Below are 20,501 nucleotides of genomic sequence, written 5' to 3' on the forward strand. Positions count from 1 at the left end.
AACGTCTGATTATATTCCTTTTAAAACTCACCGATCAAAGAAAAGCTCTCTTTTTTGGGGGAGATATTGACTACTGGCAATACTTTTGGTAAAAATAGTATGCTTGGCAATGAACTTCCTTGAAAAAGTGTTGTTGCATTGGTAAATTTGAGTTTGACAGGATTTTTGTAGTTTATTTAACACTTTCCCTTTGTGCTTCCTTCTCCCCGCCCCCTCCTTCCCCAGAAGGGAACAGAAGTTAGAACGTGCAGCTGAATTGTTTTGCAGTAAGATGAGACTAATTAAAATACCATCAACTGTTTAGTGTTGGTGAATAGAGTAATCGTATCAACTAAACGTTTGTTTGAAAGCAAGAGACGATCTATGAGCTGTCTCGAGTAGACACTGACATCTGTTGCAGTTGGAAGTTTTCGGTTGTGCCTGGCAGGCAGGTCATGTTCTGTTTTGGCTACTGCTCATTCGTGGGTCTAGTTTTACAGTACTACAATCAAAGACCGTATGCTTGCCAAAAAGGAACCTAGATTGTGGCTGGGAATTTCATTTTAGTGCACACATTCTATTTGACTGGAGTAAAAATTAAAGTATCCATCACCTCAGTTGGTATTTGATTTATAATGTGTGCAGTTGTCAGCATCTTGGTTGAATTCCATCTTACTTCACATGCTCTGCAGGTATTGAGGGGTGCAATAGCCACTGAAAGTTCATATTGGCAGAAAACTTTCAAACCATCCCCTGGAAGGGTCTGGTGTATAATTATTTCAGCATTAAGAGTTCATGGCTTTCCATAAGCAGCAAACTGGTAAAGCACTGATCTGAGTGGAGGATGAAAATCAAACTAAATTGATCAGGATCCGTTGGCTGAAAGAGCAAGAGCGGTTACATTTCTGAATACGTAATTATTAAAATGATATTGGTCAGATCTCTCGGTGACAGATTCAAATATAATGGTGGAATCACAGAAACCTGATTGTTTGCCTGAGACAGATAGGCCAGTGACAGTTGTGTGCTGAGAACAATGTCAGAAATTCAGTCCTGTAGTTTCTGCTTGGTGAAATCAGATTGAAATGGAGAGTTTTGTGTGGCACGGGGCTGGCTGGATGTGTGGGATCTGGAGTGAAGTCTCGTCACTGCAAGGGGCCAGGAGGCATCTGCTCCCGTTCCGTAACAAACCCAGCGTCGGAGAGAGGGCAGCAGTTGTCTGTTCCCTTCTAGTTTCCAGAGCACTGATTTTTTTTTAATGGTGTAATTTCTGGGGCTCTGCTGATGCTATGCAGAGAATAAAATGTTTAAAAATAGACACGTGTTGCAGTGTTGTACCTCAGAATGGTGACGCTGCTTTGTGTCTGTGGTTCCCTGCAAAGGGAGTTACTATTGCCATGAAGTGGAGGCCAGCCATTTCTTCAAGGCTAGAGCAGCGTTAGTCAGCTCTTGTGCAACTCCTTGTCGTTTGTTGAGGAAAAACATTGATGAGGGCTCTGGGAAAAATTACTTGTACATGCTTTCAGTTAGGCAATGATCGTAGGATGCGAGAAAAATGCCGCACAAATCAAAACACGGATCACTGAACAAAATTCAGACTACATTAAAATAGGAGCTTCGAGAAACTGGAGCGATAGTCTGAAATATGTGACTCTTGCATAATGGTGAATCATCCTTGAAACCTGGAGGAATTTTAATATAATGCTAATTAGCTCTGTGTTGTTATGAGTCTGTCAGTTTCTCTTGCCCAGTTGAATAAATAAACAGCTTACACTGAGGCACATCTCTTCACTGCATCAAGGAATACTTTTGGCAGGCCTACATTCTCAGCGCAGATTTCAGCTAAGAATTTGACACTTCATATTGTTTGTAAATCAAATGAGAGCATGGCGGAGCCCAGCACGTGAGTACAAAAGACAAGGCTGAAGCATTTGCAACCATCTTCAGCCAGAAGTGCCGAGTGGATGATCCATACTGGCCTCCTCCTGAGATCCCCACCATCACAGAAGCCAGTCTTCAGCTAATTCGATTCACTCCACGCAATATCAAGAAACGGCTGAGCACACTGGATACAGCAAAGGCTGTGGGCCCCAACAACATCCCGGCTATCGTGCTGAAGACTTGTGCTCCAGAACTAGCCGCGCCTCTAGCCAAGCTGTTCCAGTACAGATACAACACTGGCATCTATCCGACAACGTGGAAAACTGCCCAGGTACGTCCTGTCCACAAAAAGCAGGACAAATGCAATCCGGCCAATTACCGCCCCATCAGTCTACTCTCAATCATCAGTAAAGTGATGGAAGGTGTCATCGACAGTGCTATCAAGCGGCACTTGCTCACCAATAACCTGCTCACCGATACTCCGTTTGTGTTCCGCCAGGACCACTCTGCTCCCGACCTCATTACAGCCTTGGTCCAAACATGGACAAAAGAGCTGAATTCCAGAGGTGAGGTGAGATTGACTGCCCTTGACATTGAGGCAGCATTTGACCGAGTGTGGCATCAAGGAGCCCTTGTAAAACTGAAGTCAATGGGAATCGGAAGGAAAACTCTCCACTGGCTGGAGTCATACCTAGCACAAAGGAAGATGGTTGTGGTGGTTGAAGGTCAATCATCACAGCCCCAGGACATTGCTGCAGGAGTTCCTCAGGGCAGTGCCCTCGGCCCAACCATCTTCAGCTGCTTCATCAATGACCTTCCCTTCATCATAAGGTCAGAAGGGGGGATGTTCACTGATGACTGCACAGTGTTCAGTGCCATTCGCAACTCCTCAGATAATGAAGCAGTCCATGCCCACATGCAGCAAGACCTGGACGACATTCAGGCTTGGACTGATAAGTGGCAGGTAACATTCGCGCCACACAAGTGCCAGGCAAAGACTATCTCCAACAAGCGAAAGTCTAACCGCCACCACTTGACATTCAACGGCATTACCATCGCTGAATCCCCTACTATCAACATCCTGCGGGGGGCTCACCATTGGCCAGAAACTTAACAGGCCAAGCCACATAAATACTGTGAGAACAAGAGCAGGTCAGAGGCTGGGTATTCTGCATTGAAACATAGAAGATAGGAGCAGGAGTAGGCCATTTGGCCCCTTGAGCCTGTTCCGCCATTTAAAGAGATCATGGCTGATTATCCAAATTTACTACCCTGTCCCTGCTTTCTCCCGATATCCCTTTAGCCTTAAGAAATATATCTAACTCCTTCTTGAATATATTTAATGAATTGGCCTCAACTGCCTTCTGTGGTAGAGAATTCCACAGGTTCACCACTCTCTGGGTGAAGAAATTCCTCCTCATCTCTGTCCTAAATGGCTTTCTCCTTATCCTTAGACTGTGACCCTTGGTTCTGGACTCCCCTGCCATTGGGAACATCCTTCCTGCATCTAGTCTCTCTAGTCCTGTTAGAATTTTATAAGTTTCAATGAGATCCCCTCTCATTCTTCTAATCTCCAGTGAATATAAGCCTAATCGACCCAATCTCTCCTCATACGCCATTCCTGCCATCCCAGGTATCAGTCTGGTGAATCTTCGCTGCACTCTCCATGGCAAGAACATCCTTCCTCAGATAAGGTGACCAAAACTTCACACAATACTCAAGGTGTGGTCTCACCAAGGCCCTGTACAACTGCAGCAAGACATCCTTGCTCCTGTACTCGAATCCTCTCGCTATGAAGGCCAACATACCATTTGCCGCCTTAACCGCCTGCTGCACCTGCATGCTTACCTTCAGCGACTGGTGCACAAGGACACCCAGGTCTCGTTGCACGTCCCCTTTTCCCAATCTATTGCCGTTCAGATAATAATCTGTCTTCCTGTTTTTGCCACCAAAGTGGATAACCTCGCATTTATCCACATTATACTGCTTCTGCCATGCATCTGTCCAAATCATACTGAAGTTTCTCTGCATCCTCCTCGCAGCACACGCCCACCCAGCTTTGTCGTCTGCAAACTTGGAGATATTACATCTAGTTGCGGTACCCCACTAGTCACTGCCTGCCACTTGGAAAAAGACCCGTTTATTCCAACTCTTTGCTTCCTGTCTGCCAACCAGTTCTCTATCCAAGACAGTACCTTACCCCCCAATCCCGTGTGCTTTAACTTTGCACGCTAATCTCTTATGCGGGACCTTATCGAAAGCCTTCTGAAAGTCCAAATACACCACATCCACTGGTTCTGCCTACCAGTCTATTCTACCAGTTACATCCTCAAAAAATTCCAGTAGATTAGTCAAGCATGATTTACCTTTTGTAAATCCATGTTGACTTTGTCCAATCCGGTCATTGTTTTCCAGGTGCTCTGCTATTACATCTTTTATAATGGACTCTAGCATTTTCCCCACTACCGATTCTCTCTACCACCTTTTTTAAATAGTGGGGTTACAACCTGCAGCGAGTGTCTCGCCCCCTGACTCTCCAAAGCCTTTCCACTATCTACAAGTCACAAGTAAGGAGTGTGATGGAATACTCTCCACTTGCCTGGATGAGTGCAGCTCCAACAACACTCAAGAAGCTCGACACCATCCAGAACAAAGCAGCCCGCTTGATTGGCATCCCATCCACCACCTTAAACATTCACTCCCTCCACCACTGGCGCACTGTGGCTGTAGTGTGTACCATCTACAAGATGCGCTGCAGCAACTCCCAAACCCACGACCTCTACCACCTAGAAGGACAAAAGCAGCAGACGCATGGGAACACCACCACCTCCAAGTTCCCCTCCAAGCCACACACCATCCTGACTTGTAAATATGTCGCCGTTCCTTCATCGTTGCTGGGTCAAAATCCTGGAACTTCCTCCCTAACAGCACTGTGGGAGCACCTTCACCACACAGACTGCAGTGGTTCAAGAAGACGGCTCACCACCACCTTCTCGAGGACAACTAGGGATGGGCAATAAATGTTGGCCTTGCCAGCGACACCCACATCCCATGAACGAATAAAAAAGATGTTGGCTTATCGGCTTGCCATGCTGTGCTCTAATGAAAATATGCAAGGCCCAAGTTAAATTCCTAATTTACTATTTCAAATACAGCAGATTGTTCTGGGGTTTTTTCAGCTGCTGACTAACACTAGCTTGAAGTAAACTTTCAAAACTTGTGAAGTGTGTTCGTCAGTCAATAGCACAGTATTCAAAAAGGCCGTGTTTCCAAAAACAGGAGACTCTAATTTGATCTGTTACACCCATTAAAAACATACTGTATCTGTGCCAGGCACAGAAAACCTCAACCTGTTGGCTGCTACTCACATCTGAATGACTGAACTCTTACCGTGCATTGAAGTTCGCGGTGCTTTCTGTTGCTGGAAGATTTCTCATTTTTGCTGTTTATATGTCTTTAATTCTCCATGAGAGGGCTAGTGGCTGGTAAACTGTAAGCAATTTTTAATTCATAAATGAGCACAAGTTAAATAGTAATGACAGAGTTTGAGATCATCATCTGTATAAACGCAGTGTTGATATGCTTACGAAGATTTTTTTTGCAGCAACCTCTCTTGAGCTGAAGCAATTTGCAACTCTTTGATCTGGTCAGAGTTGAAACAGTGAGAAGTCAGGGCAGATCTGCATCAGTGCTCTGGAAGGAAGATAAGACAAGTTTCATTGTGGGAGGCTTTCAGAAGGGAAATAGAGCGAGTACAACACCAACATGTTCCTGTAAAGGTCAAGGGTGGGACCAACAAGCAAAGGGAACCTTGGATGACAAAGGATATACAAAAATGCATTAGGAAAAAAAGGGGGGCTTTTGGCAGTTACAAAAGACAAAAGACGGTGGAAGCCCTAGAGGAGTATAGGAGGTGCAGGGGCATACTTAAAAAGGAAATTAGGAGGGCGAGGAGGGGCCATGAAATAACACTGGCGAGCAAAATAAAGGAAAATCCTAAGATGTTTTATAAGTATATTAAGGGCAAGAGGATAACCAGGGAAAGGGTAGGGCCCATTAGGGACCAAAGTGGCAATCTGTGTGTAGAGCCAGATGAAGTAGGTGGGGTTTTAAATGAATTTTTTGCCTCAGTGTTCACTATGGAGAAAGACGATGTAGATATAGAAGTCGGGCAAGGGGACTGTGACATACTTGAACATATTAGCATCGAGAGGGAGGAGGTACTAGCGGTTTTAGCAGGCCAAAAAGTGGATAAATCCCCAGGCCCGGACGAGATGTATCCCAGGCTGTTGTGTGAGGCAAAGGAGGAGATTGCAGGGGCTCTGACACAAATTTTCAGAACCTCTCTGGCCACAGGGGATGTACCAGAGGACTGGAGAACAGCTAATGTAGTACCATTATTCAAGAAGGGTAGCAGGGATAAACCAGGGAATTACAGGCCAGTGAGCCTAACATCTGTGGTAGGGAAATTATTGGAAAAAATTCTGAGGGACAAAATTAGTCTCCACTTGGAGAGGCAAGGATTAATTGGGGATAGTCAGCATGGCTTTGTCAAGGGTAAATCATGTCTGACCAATCTGATTGAATTTTTCGAGGGGGTGACTAGGTGTGTGGATGAGGGAAATGCTGTGGATGTGGTTTACATGGACTTCAGTAAAGCTTTTGACAAGGTCCCGCATAGGAGACTGGTCAAGAAGGTAAGAGCCCATGGGATCCAGGGGGCCTTGGCGCGTTGGATCCTAAACTGGCTGAGTGGCAGGAGGCAGAGGGTGATGGTCGAAGGTTGCTTTTGTGACTGGAAGCCTGTGTCCAGTGGGGTACCTCAGGGATCGGTGCTGGGTCCCTTGCTGTTTGTGATCTACATTAATGATTTGGATGAGAATGTAAAGGGTATGATCAGTAAGTTCGCAGATGACACGAAAATTGGTGGGGTGGTAAATTGCGAGGAGGAAAGCCTCAGGCTACAGGACAATATTAACGGGTTGGTCAGATGGGCGGAAAAGTGGCAAATGGAATTTAAACCGGAAAAGTGCGAGGTGATGCATTTTGGACGGACAAATAAGGCAAGGGAATACACAATGAGTGGTAGGACCCTAGGAAGTACAGAGGGTCAGAGGGACCTTGGTGTACATGTACATAATTCCCTGAAGGCAGCGGAACAGGTAGATAAGGTGGTTAAAAAGGCTTATGGGATACTTGCCTTCATTAGCAGAGGCATAGAATATAAGAGCAGGGAGGTTATGATGGAGCTGTACAAAACGCTGGTGAGGCCACAGCTGGAGTACTGTGTGCAGTTCTGGTCGCCTCACTATAGGAAGGATGTGATTGCTTTGGAGAAGTTGCAGAGGAGATTCACCAGGATGTTACCTGGGATGGAGCGCCTCAGCTATGAAGAGAGACTGGACAGGCTGGGGTTGTTTTCCTTGGAGCAAAGAAGGCTGAGGGGGGACCTGATTGAGGTGTACAAAATGATGAGGGGCATAGATAGGGTAGACAAAGAGGAACTTTTCCCCTTAGTAGGGGGGTCAATAACAAGGGGGCACAGATTCAGGGTAAGGGGCAGGAGATTTAGGGGGGATTTGAGGAGGAACTTTTTCACCCAGAGGGTGGTTGGAAGCTGGAACTCACTGCCTGAAAGGGTGGTAGAGGCAGGAACCCTCACAACATTCAAGAAGCATTTGGATGAGCACTTGAAATGCCATTGCATACAAGGCTATGGACCAAATGCTGGAAAATGGGATTAGACTGGACAGGGAGGGATGGGCGGCGCAGACACGATGGGCCGAAGGGCCTCTTTCTGTGCTGTAAAACTCTATGACTCTATGAACAAACATGACTAGTGTAACTTGTCTTGCTTGAGTTCTTGGATACTTCTTGTTCATTTAGTTCAAATTGCATCAGTACCAACATCCCCGTGTCTCTGTTAAAAACAGTAGTTCAGTAGGAGTAACAGAGAAACACTGAGAAATCTTTTCTAGATATTGCTACCCTCACGTCCAACGCAGTTTAGTTTCAGAAATGCATGATTAACTAAAAAATCAATCAATCAATGCTATTTTTAGCCACTGGCTATGTAACAAACACTTTATAATTGCGTTTGGTAAGTATTCAGTGTGTGAATCTTGTTGAATGAGATGAGCGTGCTTGGTGAAAAAGTCATGCTCCACAATGGCTCCAGCTGGTTAAGATCATGAGTAGCTAAGCCTGTGCCACTGTATTCCTGGATGGCTCGAGGGAAGAGAAGCAAAGATAATTGTCAGGTGTGGGAAGGAGAAAATAAAAAGTAAGGAATATTCGTTAGATGTGACATACAAATATAACTCTAATTTTAGGGAAGTGTTAGGTGGTAAATTTTAGACCCTTTTGTTTTGTAGTCATACCTTTTGTCATTTAATCACTCCTGCCTTCCACCCTATCACAGACCTTCCCTTTGTTCTTTCTGCACTTGCTTAAAATCTGTTACATCTCTAACTTTTTCCAGTTCTGACGAAAGGCCATCGACCTGAAACGTTGACTCTTTCACTCTCCACAGATGCTGCCTGACCTGCTGAGTGTTTCCAGCATTTTCTGGTTTTATTTCAGATTGCAGAGGAGATTTGAGGATGTTGCCTGGACTGGGGAATTTTAGCTATGAGGAAAGACTGGATCGGCTGGGGTTATTTTCTTTGGAACAGAGGAGGCTGAGGGGAGACTTGATTGAGGTGTATAAAATTATGAGGGGCCTAGATAGAGTGGATAGGAAGGACCTATTTCCCTTTGCAGAGGTCAATAACCAGGGGACACAGATTTAAAGTACTGTAATTGGAGGGGATTTGAGGAGGAATTTTTTCACCCAGAGGGTGGTGGGGGTCTGGAACTCACTGCCTGAAAGGATGGTAGAGGCAGAGACCCTCATCGCATTTAAAAAGTACAGGAAACTTTCGATTAACTGGCCCCTAAATAACCAGAACGCTCTATCCACTGGCAAAATTCAGGAGTCGGTTCAGGTAACTTTTTTTTACTTTTAGTTACTTTTTTTAATTGATTTGTTGCTGTGCAAGGGTGTAGCTGAAGCTGTTGCTAAGCTACAGAGACGCTTGCAACTTGTGCCGATTTGTTTTGAAGCTGTTAAGCAACAGGGTTTGTTGCTTTATACGGAGCTCTGAGCTCCGTATCTTTTACTATAGCGTTCGGTTATCCGGAATTGTTGACGAACCGGCACCACGTCGGTCCCGTCCGTGCCGGATACCAGAAAGTTTCCTGTACTTGGATATGCACTTGAAGTGCTGTAACCGACAGGGCTATGGACCAAGTGCTGGAAAGTGGGATTAGGGTGGATCGCTCTCTCGGCCGCCACGGACAAGATGGGCCAAATGGCGGCCTCCTGTGCTGTAAATTTCTATGATTTCCAGCATCGGTAGTATTTTATCACAGTTTGTTTCCCAGTGTTGTGAATTGCTTGGAGAGATTATATTGTAAGGGTAACAAATTTCATTTGTGGCTGCTGTTTTCTTTGAAAAGAATAATTGTTCATGTTTTGCTACTTCCTGGATGCTGCCACTCTTGGCACTGGGAGGTATGCAGCTTTGATTTTAACCCCCTCTTCTCTCTCTCTCTCTCTCCTGTTCTCCACTGCTTGCCTCCCCAAAGCATTATCGTGCTGGGCACCAGTATAGTGCTTAGGTTTGGGAGTTGTTGCTGTAGTTGAAATTATTACGAAGCTGCACTCTCGTATAGCCGGGGTGAAACAGATCGTTTTGATCCAGGATGTGTAGAAAATGAACGGTCTTGACTCTCTGCTGTGAACATTTAATCTGAGGGAAAATGGTTTTTTTTCTTGCAGCTCTATGAATCACTTACTTTTGCGTAAATGTGCATTTCACATTGAAAATGGGTCAGACCTGATGCTGGTATAAGTGAATGCACACAAGTGAAAATTTGTGGTCCTGTGGTTTTTTTATTTTGTCCTCTTGGGGCTTTGTGACATTCTGTTAACTGAGCTGACAGATGGCCTGATCTTGTGCTCTGCCTGTTCATCATGGCTTCAGTCAGTTACCTTGAGGTGCAGAGAGTGGCCAACCATGGACCTCCCCAGAGTATCTCCATCAGGTACATGAAGTGCCACGGTGACGGTTTTCATGTGACCTGCATCATGAGAGCAGCAGCTCCGGGTGCAGTTGAGACTTGAAACAGCACTTCTTCTCCACACAGCAGCAGAACTTCCTGATGACTTTGTACTGGGAGGTTTTACTATTTATTTTTCAGCATGTTTTTCTCCCCTCTTCTGAAAGTGGTGACTCCTTGCTAACGGTACTGGTCAGTAGGTGCTGAGCACTGTCTGGTAATTTGGTCAGATGGTCATTCTTCAGTGGTCATTCACTTCTTGACAATATTGGTAGGCTAGCTGACTGGGGGAGGTGGTGGGGACATCGCAGCTAAGCCTGACCTTGTCCTCACTCAATCAGTACAGCAGGGGCTGCTGGAGATCAACAGGGGACCTGGGCTGGCTTCTTCTCCTGTGTACGCAAGCCAATTGTAGTCGCCACTGACCGAATGGGATCAGCTTCAGTTAGGGTATTGAACCTGGAACCTTCCTGGTTGGTATGGCTCAGCTCACTCATTGGATAAGCTCACTTGAGCTGTCAAAGGGTGGGGAAGCCCTTTAAGTTCTTGAGCAACATGAGTGGCCCAAAGTAGCAGATAGCAAAGATTAAAAAAAAGAATTGAAAGCAGCACCAAAAAATGCAAACAATTTACTCCGAATAACTCCTATACAAAGTCATGGCTTTGTGTGTATGTAGAGAGGTTGGTTGGATGGTAATCTTCAATCCCTTTTTAACCTGATCTTCCTTTTAAAATGAGTTAATTAACATACAATAATGAACTGCCTTTAACGGGGTTATTGCACTTAAATGATAATCAGTAGAAACGGGGAGTTTCTTATCTGCATTTTCAGCCGAGGCTTGTTGTTTTTGCTCTTGTGACCTGAGGTTACACAAGCAGGAGTTAAGTTTACATTTACAGCACCGCCACTGTTCAATACCTGGCTCCACGGCTTGCTCAATTGTTTGTGAGAAAAGTGGGAAATAGGTTTAGAAGAAAGAAAAGTAGATTTTGAACCTCCAGGATTTTTAAATAAGTTGCCCATCACTGGAAATTCAGATTGCACGTGGTCTGTGGCAGGGATCTGGTCTGCTCTTTTTTGGTGCAGTTATTAGTGGCAGAGACTTTTTGTCTCAATTCCCTGCCTAAAGCTCGCCACTTTTTTATATTTAAAAAAACTTGTCGAAACCTATCCTTTCGACCAACCTTTCTCGGCTCTTCTAACTCTCTCACTGTGGCTTATTGTTTATTCCTTTATTCTTTTCATCACCCCATCCCTAAAGCATTTTGGGATGTTTTCTATAAAGCTGCTATATAAATGCAAGTTAATTTTGCTGTCATTTGATTTGGAGTGTGGAACCTTTTTGTACTTGTACACATACATCCTAAATGGTAATTAATATCTTCATTAGATACTTGATTGTTCCACTCCTTAATGAACGGAGTACCTTTTTAAAATTGTAATACTTTTTAAAAAAAACTGTCATGAAAATGAACAAAAATGTTAAGTTTCCAGCATGTAGATGAGTGCCTTCCAACATTTCAAAGTTGGAAGAAAGACCACAGCATTGCCAACCCTACCTTATGGAATCAATGTTTATATCAATACTTAGTAAAAGTCTGTTTACAACATGCTGTGTATTTAAATTAACCATCAGGCATTTATATAGTGCCATTAATGTGGAAAATCTTCAGACACTTCGATTAAAAGTCAAAGTCCCACTTGTCTAAATGTTTTTTTTAGACTTCTTCAATTGTTCTAAAGTGCACAAGTTCCTGGCTTTAATATGTAATCCATTTATGTAATTAACATGTCTAGAAAAGTAGTATTAGCTCTCTCATAAGTTTCTAATCAGTGCAGGACAACAGTGAAGTAGTTAACATTCTCAATGTAGTTGGTACTGTCGTCCTGTTCCTTCTTTGCCTTCCCTCCCTTTCTCATTCAAATCAATCTCTTGCAATAGGTTGGAATCTGAAAGAGTTAATTGCCTTCTCAGTTGGCTGAAGTGCAGCTGCAGTGGCCAATAGCTTTAAAGGTTGTTCCTGACTGACAGCATTAATTGGTAGTAGGTGGACCAGATTCGTAATCCTTCATGCTTTGTGGAAACAGGGAGGCCATTTTGGAATACTGTGTTGTTGACGAAGAAATACATCGGCAAGTTGTGAAAGTTCGCCTTCAGCCAGCATTAATCACTGTTTAAAACCGTGGCATACAAGGATGTGTTAAATGGGAAGACTCCACTGTGTCTAAAGATGTAAAGCACATCAGTGAACGTAGGATACTTGGATTTGCTGCCTTGGTGGATTTGCATCAGGAGGTTATACTGACAGATTCTGTGAATGCTGCATGGGCGAGCCCTTTGAATAAAAGCTGACTTACTATAGTTTGCATAGTGCTTAAATGTTTTTAGCATGTCCGGTATTCAATAAGTTGATGACAAATATGTGATTTGCAATTTGCTTTTGTGTTTTAGGCCTAAACTGAATGATACTTGCTGTGTGGTGCGTGATGATGTAGACAAATGTGCCTAACTGTATAAAGTTCTTGCTCTGCATGAGGAAATAATTTTAATTTGCCTTGTTCCTGTTAATGTTTAGCTTCAGTGTAGATGTTTTTTCTCACTGCATGCTGATGTACTGTGTTCAGCCTGTTAACCTGCTTTTAATTGTCTTAACAATTGACCTCACTCGATTTTTTTTTCAGATGAAAACAGGGTTAAAATTTGCTTTAAATTTTGTGTACTTGGTTGGAGAAACCTTAACAATTGAGGGATATAAGGAAATGGTGTACTACCTGTGTTAAATAACAACTGGAATCTTCAGACATTTTACAGAGCTTGGGAATATGGTGAAGGATGCTGCCCTGGGTCATTGTAGTAAAGATAATTTAAAACATTTGGTGTTAGACTTGCGATTGGTTTTCCCCTTTGACAAGGTTAAATCGGGTACAAAATTTTCCATTCTAATTTTTTTCCAGAATGTATGTTAATGTCAGTAGATTATTTTGAAGGACGGTAATTTAACATTTTTATTAACTTCCAGCAAGTTGAATTTTTGAAAAGCTGTCTGCCAGTGGCCCATTTTATTTCTGTTGTAAGCCTGCTCAAGATACTTTTTTTTGTCATTTTACTTAACTCTAAACAGGAGAAGCGGTAGAGTGAGCTCACATATTACATGACAGTGGATTTTGTAAATGTTTATCAGCTGTCCCAGCTTTCCTGTCCAGTGCTCATAAATCAACATTGGGATTTAATCAGGCACTAACATGTGTTGGTGATGGTTTTGACCATCACTACTACTGAAATTTAGTAGGACTGAGAAATTTGACGAGATAACAAGGGAAAAACAGTGAAATTGTCCTCTTAAATGTATCAAACATTGGCTACTCAAAGTGCTGATATCCATTTAATAAATAGGGTTTTAATCTTGTAAGTAAGTGTTTTATAAAAAAAACGAGTTCAGGTGCAAGGCTGCAGAGCTCAATGTTGCCAAATGCGAACAATTAATGGTATACATTCGTGCTGCACACAGTGAATGATGCATATAGTGCTGTGCACAATTCAAATAATTGGATTTAAATGACGGTTGGATCGAACACCAAATTAGGACTAGAGTCTCAACTGTTTGTGGCACTGATAATCGTTTTCTCATTCTAGTTCACTCTCGTGCTCTGTCCCAGAGAGAGAGAAAGGTGGTCTCTCTGGTTCCTGCTCGTGCTCCAGTTCTCAAGCCATTGCTAAAGTGGTTTAAAGTGACTCCCTCTGCCATTTCACTCTTTGTAGGGAAAGCACTGGCTTCCCCAGAATGATGTGGCTGAGACTGGGAACTCCAGCAAATGTAGACTCAGAGATGGAATCTACATCTATCCCACTGTGCCACTGTGTTGATTCACTATGTTGCTCCAGGGTTGCAAATCTTCCCAGATTGTCCTGGAATCTCATGGATTTGAAGATTAATCTCCCACAAGCAACCTGGGAAAAATATAGGGGCATTTTCTTTTGTTTATTAATTATAAAAACATTGGAGTTGGGGGGCGGGGGGGGGTGAAGAAGCGCTGTTTGACTGATGGCCACGAATCATCCAATCTAGTAATGAGTCTGTTTGCTTTCCAATTGACACGGGAAGGTGGCGTGTCGCCAGCCAGTGGCAGGAGCATGGGGGCAGGTCAGTTAGAGGCGGGAGGGAGAGAGGGAGGACAGGTGATGAAACCTCCCGAACTACATTTAACCAGAGGAGGCAACCCGACTCTGCTGAGGACTGCCCACTGTTCTTTATTTCCTTCCTTCTATTTGTGTAGGACATTACCTGCTAAAGAAAGTGTCTGCTTTTATTAATGGCACCATGCCTGTGATTTAGCCAAATAAGTTCCTAATCTCATTTGTGCTGCTGTGGAATAGCCTTTCCCCAGATAGGAAGTAAATCGCAGTCAGAACATCCCTCGGTGCTCCATTGGTATTGGTGTAAACCTGGAATGTAGTTGCATGTCCACCTTCTTGGCTGAGGAGTTAGGGGAGGGAAAACATTTTTTTTTTTTTTTTTATAAAAAGAACCCCAAAAATAGTTTGGGGTTCTTAACATTACGTTTTGAAATTCTTAAACTATGAAAGAAAAAGTAGTTTCATTCAGTTATTGGTATCCATGTAATTGACAGTAAATTAAATATGATGGATATCGATTTCCAGTGACCAGTTTCCACTGCTGATAATCCATACCTAGACATACTGTATGCAAGCTATGGTTTATATTTTTAACTTATTTGTTTACTCATTGAAAAGGTTTTTCATTCTTCTGAAATTGGGGGAAAACAGTAAATTCTAACTAATCCTTGGTGTGAAGATATATGGCTTTTCTCGACTTGTAGTGCAAAGGTAGAAGTTTGGTAGGTTTTGTTTTAATCACAAGTACAACTTAACAAGACACTGAGTGTTAAACCTGTTTAGCTTTAGACTCTTAAACACATGTAAATTACCCTTGTGATTCGTGCTTTCAGTCGAGATTCTATATTCGGCTTAATAAATTTGGCTCAAATACACTATTTCTAGTTGGAGTGGATGTTTGTAAATTTCCTGCTTTTTTGGAAAGCAGATTCTAAAAGGAAATTGAAATCGAAGTTGTATCTGACAGTTTAGTTTTAAATATGATGGGATTCCTGATAGAAATGTAATTTGAATATAAACAAGCCCAGCTGGCCAATGAAATCATGTGATGCAGCTCGCGTGTAGCGTTACAGCAATGTGTTTTGTTTGGGTGTGTCTGATTTGAAAACACATCCTCGGGAGGGCATTCTGGCTCAATTTGTCTTGCATAGTGGGTTCATGTCATTCGCTTCAATAAAAGTAGCTGGTGAGAATGACGAACGCCACATGAATGGGTGCTTTTTTATTGAAATCTGGGGCCATTCTGGTGAAAATCAAATTGGTGATTATCAACTATCTAAAAGTGGAACTGGATAATCTTGAGCCTGGATCTAATAGGATTTCTGTCAACATTACTTATTGGTGGGAAAATAATGAACTACAGTATTTTCTATCCGAATGCAGTAGAATTCCAAATTAAAGTTGGTAATTTAGCACCTTGGGGACAGGCAAGTCATAATCTAGGACATACTCCTCCGCCTCTGTTAATGTTCTATTTTTTGAGTCTTTACCAAGTTTAATGTTCAATAATACATGACTTTAGAAAGTGCAACATCCAACGCCAGATGCACAAGAGAACACATACAGGACGATACTGTGCTGCAACACCAGCTCGGCTCAAATACTCAGTGTTCTTTGGGTGAGAGGAGGGAAAAGCCCACAAACAGCCCCTGAACATCCCTTGACCTCCACACAGGTAGCCATCTCTGCACAGCCCCTGTACTAGTCCTTGACCTCCACACGGGTGGCCATCTCTGCTCTGATGGATATTCGTTTCCTACTACAGTACTTCCATTCAGAATTGTTGTTTGGGGCCTTTTATTACCTATCACAGGTTTATGGTAGCTGATTCAGTTACAGCTTTAATTGTAATAAACCTAAAAGCCAGAAACACTGAACATTTTGGGGCTTTTATAATAGAATGGTTAGCTTTTTAAAAAAATTGAATTAGCTCACAAACTAAATATTTTCTGTGTTGGTGTTCCATTTCCGACCACGTCTCACTTGAGTTGGTCATTTGCATTGTGGAAGATCAGGATTTTTTTTCTTTCGGAGAGCAGGAAACTGCTTTCATGTTGGGTCATGCAGCTTCAAGCTGGAAGACATTCAGGATTACAACAACTTGAATTTACATAATGCTTTAATGTAGAGATAGGCCGCAAGGCGCTTCAGAGGTGTAATCTGACCCAAAAATGGACGCAGAACTAAAAAAGAACATTTTACAAAAGCTTGCTCAAGATGGTGGGTTTTAAGGAGGGCCTCAAAGGAGAGGCTGATCGAGGCGGAGGGGTTTAAGAAGGGTATTCCCGAATTGGGCCTCGGCAGCAGAAGACACAGCCGCCAATAATGGGGTGAAGGAAGGGATGCACAAAAGGCCATAGTTAGATGAATGGAAAGAACTGAGGGGGTTGTCAGGCTGGAGGTGGTTACAGAGATAGGTAGTGGTGAGGCCATGAAGGGATTTATACGCAAGTTTGAGAATTTTAAATTGGAGGCGTTGGAAGACTGAGCCAGTGTAAACCAGCAAGGACCAGGAGCAATGGATGAGCGGGACTTGGTATGAGAAAGATTGTGCGCAGTAGAGATTGAATGGGTGTAAAAGATGGGAGGCTAGGGCAGGAGAGCATTGGGATAGTCATGTCTGGAGGCAACAAAGGCATGGAAGAGAGTTTTGTCAAAAGATGGGCTGAGGCAGGGGTGATGTTAGAGAGGTGGAAGTCGGTGGTCTTTGTGATGGAGAGAATATGGGGTTAGAATCTCAACTTGGGGTCAAATAGGTCACTGAGCTGCAAAAAGTCTGGACGGGCACAAGAGTGGCAAGGGTACGGAGTTTGTGGCAGGGAGCCGAGACTATGGCCTTTACCTGAAGGAAATTGTACCTCCTTGTCTTGCTGACAGGTCAGGGGCAGCATGTAAATGAGGAAGGGGCAAGGATAGATCCTTGGGAGACTCTGGAAGTAATGATACGGAGAGGCAGTGAGAGAAGCCATTGCTAAAGATGATCTGGCTACGATTTGAATGGCAAGAGTGGAATGAAGCGAGGGCCAGTCCCACTGAGATAGTATTGAATGCCATGGGATGGAGTTCTGTGTTGGAGCCTGTTTTGGTTTCCATAGTGTTTTTTTAAAGGGAGTGGGGTGGGGAAGGTGAGTAGCAATATGTTTTTGGTCCACATCCTAAGGGCCATTCCCCTACACAGAAGGCATTCTCTAATCACTAGGCATATGAGAGCAGCCCAGGGTGGCTTGCCCGTACTTGGATTTATTCTTCCCTCCGTGAAGTTATTTTAGAAATCGGAGCCTTGACTATTGAAAGGTTTTGCCTGGTCAGATGGAGTTTTTAACAAGCTTTTGTGTTGTCCAATCAGTGTTCTGCGGTAATGAAAGCATTGCTTGAGATCTGGAGTTAATGGGGTTCTTAAAGCATCAGAGTTGACCTCCCCTTAGTTTTTATCTTTGTGATTCTACAATGGTTTTGGTTCAGAATGTTTTTGTCTCCGCAGCAGAGCATAAAACTAAACATGACTTTTAGAACTTGTGTAAAGACTAACTTTGTCACAAATCAACAACAATTTGCTTGCTCAGGAGACTGCATTACAAGTAATTTTAAAATCCACATATCTATTGCTGAGGCAAGCTAAAATCCTTTTGTTGATTTTACCACCATATGCAATATTAAGGCGTGCATTGTTTCAGTAATTTTTTTTCTTAGAATTGAAAGTCCATTTTGGCAAGGGTCTGCTCTTGCATTGAAGTATATTAACCTCGAGTCATGTCACCTGAAGTACAGGTAATGCAAGGGATAAGGCGCTTCACGTTGCCTCATCACTACTGCAGGCTAAACCTGCTTGGCCCCTCTGTACAGCAGTCTTTTTAATTGCAATTCTGCTGAATATTCAGACTGTGCTACAACAATAACAACTTGTACTTGCATAGCGGCCACATCTCTGTCCGAGTTGCAGAACCCCAGAAAGATTGGAAGCTGTCCAGAGACGCCCATAAAGCAGCAATGCTATCGCCTTGAAAATTCCTCAGGGTCTAGCAACCCTTTGACTATTAAAGTAATGGAAATGTCCCAGATGCATTTACTGCAGGTGGATTTTGAGCCTGGCATGAGAGGAATCACAAGACCTAATGTGAGTCAGATTATGATCTTCCCATCAATTAGCAGACTAAGTTCCCTTTTTTCTACCTCCAAATTAAACACTTCCTGCAGGACCTGGGAACAGCATCAACTACGTAAAGGATAACCATTGCAGAGATGCTTTTATTCGTGTATATAGTAACAGAAATATATTGCTCATCAGTTAAATACAGAATTTTGATGGACTGAAATCTCATGAGCTTGGGAACTCCCTGGGTTTCCTGTCGGGTGGATCCTATGGTCCATAGACTGCAGTTTTTTTGGTGGGGTGGGGGGGAGGGTTTCCTGAGGCAAATGATGTGTAACACACTTCAATCTTTCACCCGTCCCGACCCCAGCTTATCCACACAGATATTCCCAAGACTTGGCAATGTGTACATGTAGTAATTCAACTTCTTTTGTGCATTTTACTATTTTTGTTTCTTGTATCAGGCAAATCGGTTGAACACAAAAGTGGATTTTTATGTTTTGATACACTGAAATGTACATGGTCTTCTATTGCTTGGAAGTATTGCATCATGTTATTTTTCACCTTGCAGTAGAACAGTTGAGCATGGATTTTTCCCGACTACATACATACACTCCTCCTCAATATGTGCCAGAGAACACTGGCTATACCTATGCACTCAGGTGAGATTCTCCCAGCTAAGGTGCATGGTGTTTGTTGTAGAAAGTCGCGAGCAATGATTCATTTGACTTGAATGTTTAATGGTTATTTACAATTACCACAAATGTTGTATTCTAGAGATTGAGAGTGAAACACTGACTTGTGTTTGGTGTATTCTATCAGCAAACTGGAATGCTCTAAATTGTTGGTGGTTTAAATATTTTCCTAATTAGACAACAGAAAACCATGTTAACCATGCTTATACTGCAATCTAAACTCATTTTCTGTGTTAAAAGAGCATGTTTTAATCTTGGTGGAATTGTAGCCTTGCAACAGAGGGAAAACTTCCTGAAATAAATAGAAAATTGGTTTTCGAATAGAGCTGTACAATGCAATTGATTTGTCTAAATTGGACTTGATTTGGTGAATGTAGGACCATGTATTGAATGCCCCTATAATAGAAAGAGGAGCATCCTAATGCGAGTCTAAATGCATCTGTTTTGGAGTGTACTTGTTGCTTATATTGCATTGTTAACGTCTTGCCTTCTTGTGCTGTTTCCGCTCTTATTCGCCTGCAAGATCTGTTTCTGGTAATCATTCTTCTGAAAAAAGTGTGCCTGGACAAATGCATGCTTGATTTTCCACCATGGTCCTGAAGTGAACTGACCTTGAGTTCATTCTGGATATCTTCATTATTCTTATTTATCATTGTTCCTACCTGCCTCTCTTGCAAATCCCTTTGTCGCACTGCCTCTCTTTTCTGATATAGAATTGGACTCATACTTTGCAGTTTATGTTGGTGTAACAAAAGTTGGCACATCATTGATGTGCTGCTTGTACAGGTTTCTCTTGATTTTTGTGTTAACCTATTTCACGTGAGCAGGCTTCTGAGAATCATGTCTGTAAAAATATAAGTTAATGTGTCTTCCGCAGAGGCTGCCAACAATTTTATCTGTCTTTTTGAGATTTGGATTTGAGTACATTTGTTCATTTTCATTACCTTATCATACTATACTGACCTTTAATCCATTTTTCAAGATCACTTGGCCGGCAAGAGTTTCCGTAACTGACATTATATCTGTGTAAGGATCCTCTACCCTGATTACGGTATCTTAAACTTCACCAGTTGTTTGTTCAGTCCCCCCTAACTCTGCATTCGTTGACTTGATCAATGCAAGTTACGGAATTTGGGATGGGTAAGCGCACTCAAACAAATGCACAAGTCTGTTAACACAAACACTGCTTTATGTTTCTGGGTATTGCTTTTGGCCACGAATGAAGAGACCTGGCAAGAGTGGCCCAGTTGTCTTGAGAGCACATGTGGTGTGCATGTTTACAAGAAGATTGCAGCTGCCATTTCTTCTTTAGATTTGTGCTTCTAATGTTGCACCTAACACTGCCAATATTTGTTTAGTGTGGGGAGAATGAAGACAGACAGATGCACATCACAAGTGTACGGAGAGTTAATTTAGAAAGCAGACTGTCATGTGTTCAGAAAAGCCTTAGAGCTGATAATTGGCTTTTGAAATACTGTAATCCTACAGAGGGTGAAACTAGGGTTTGTGGCGTGTCAAAGATTTACACAAGGGCGACTGTCCTCGATTCAAGATTTGAAGAGTGAATTGCCTTGTGTCTACTTGCATCACCACAGTGAAAATCTAAAACTCTAACAC

The 20,501-nt window shown here is 42.8% G+C and overlaps 1 protein-coding gene across 15 annotated transcripts in view; it reads left to right on the forward strand.

Annotated features, from left to right (window-relative positions):
- sun1b (Sad1 and UNC84 domain containing 1b) overlaps nucleotides 1-20,501 on the forward strand; it is an 85,625-nt gene that overhangs the window by 12,438 nt on the left and 52,686 nt on the right. For 8 of the 15 annotated variants that reach the window (XM_086001154.1, XM_086001155.1, XM_086001153.1 and 5 more), the window contains exon 1: nucleotides 18,761-18,851. The exons of 3 other annotated variants lie outside the window; for them this stretch is intronic. In XM_086001154.1, the coding sequence (XP_085857280.1) occupies nucleotides 18,775-18,851 (77 nt within the window). In that variant the 5' untranslated portion in view covers nucleotides 18,761-18,774. Of the gene's footprint in view, nucleotides 1-12,032; nucleotides 12,261-18,760; nucleotides 18,852-20,501 lie in introns of those variants that run through there. 4 more of the 15 variants (XM_086001157.1, XM_086001158.1, XM_086001160.1 and 1 more) reach the window with 4 other exon arrangements.

The sequence above is a fragment of the Somniosus microcephalus genome, chromosome 11, assembly GCF_052327205.1.
Source record: "Somniosus microcephalus isolate GS21.2 chromosome 11, FLI_Smic_1.0, whole genome shotgun sequence".
NCBI classification, from domain to species: Eukaryota; Metazoa; Chordata; class Chondrichthyes; order Squaliformes; family Somniosidae; genus Somniosus; species Somniosus microcephalus.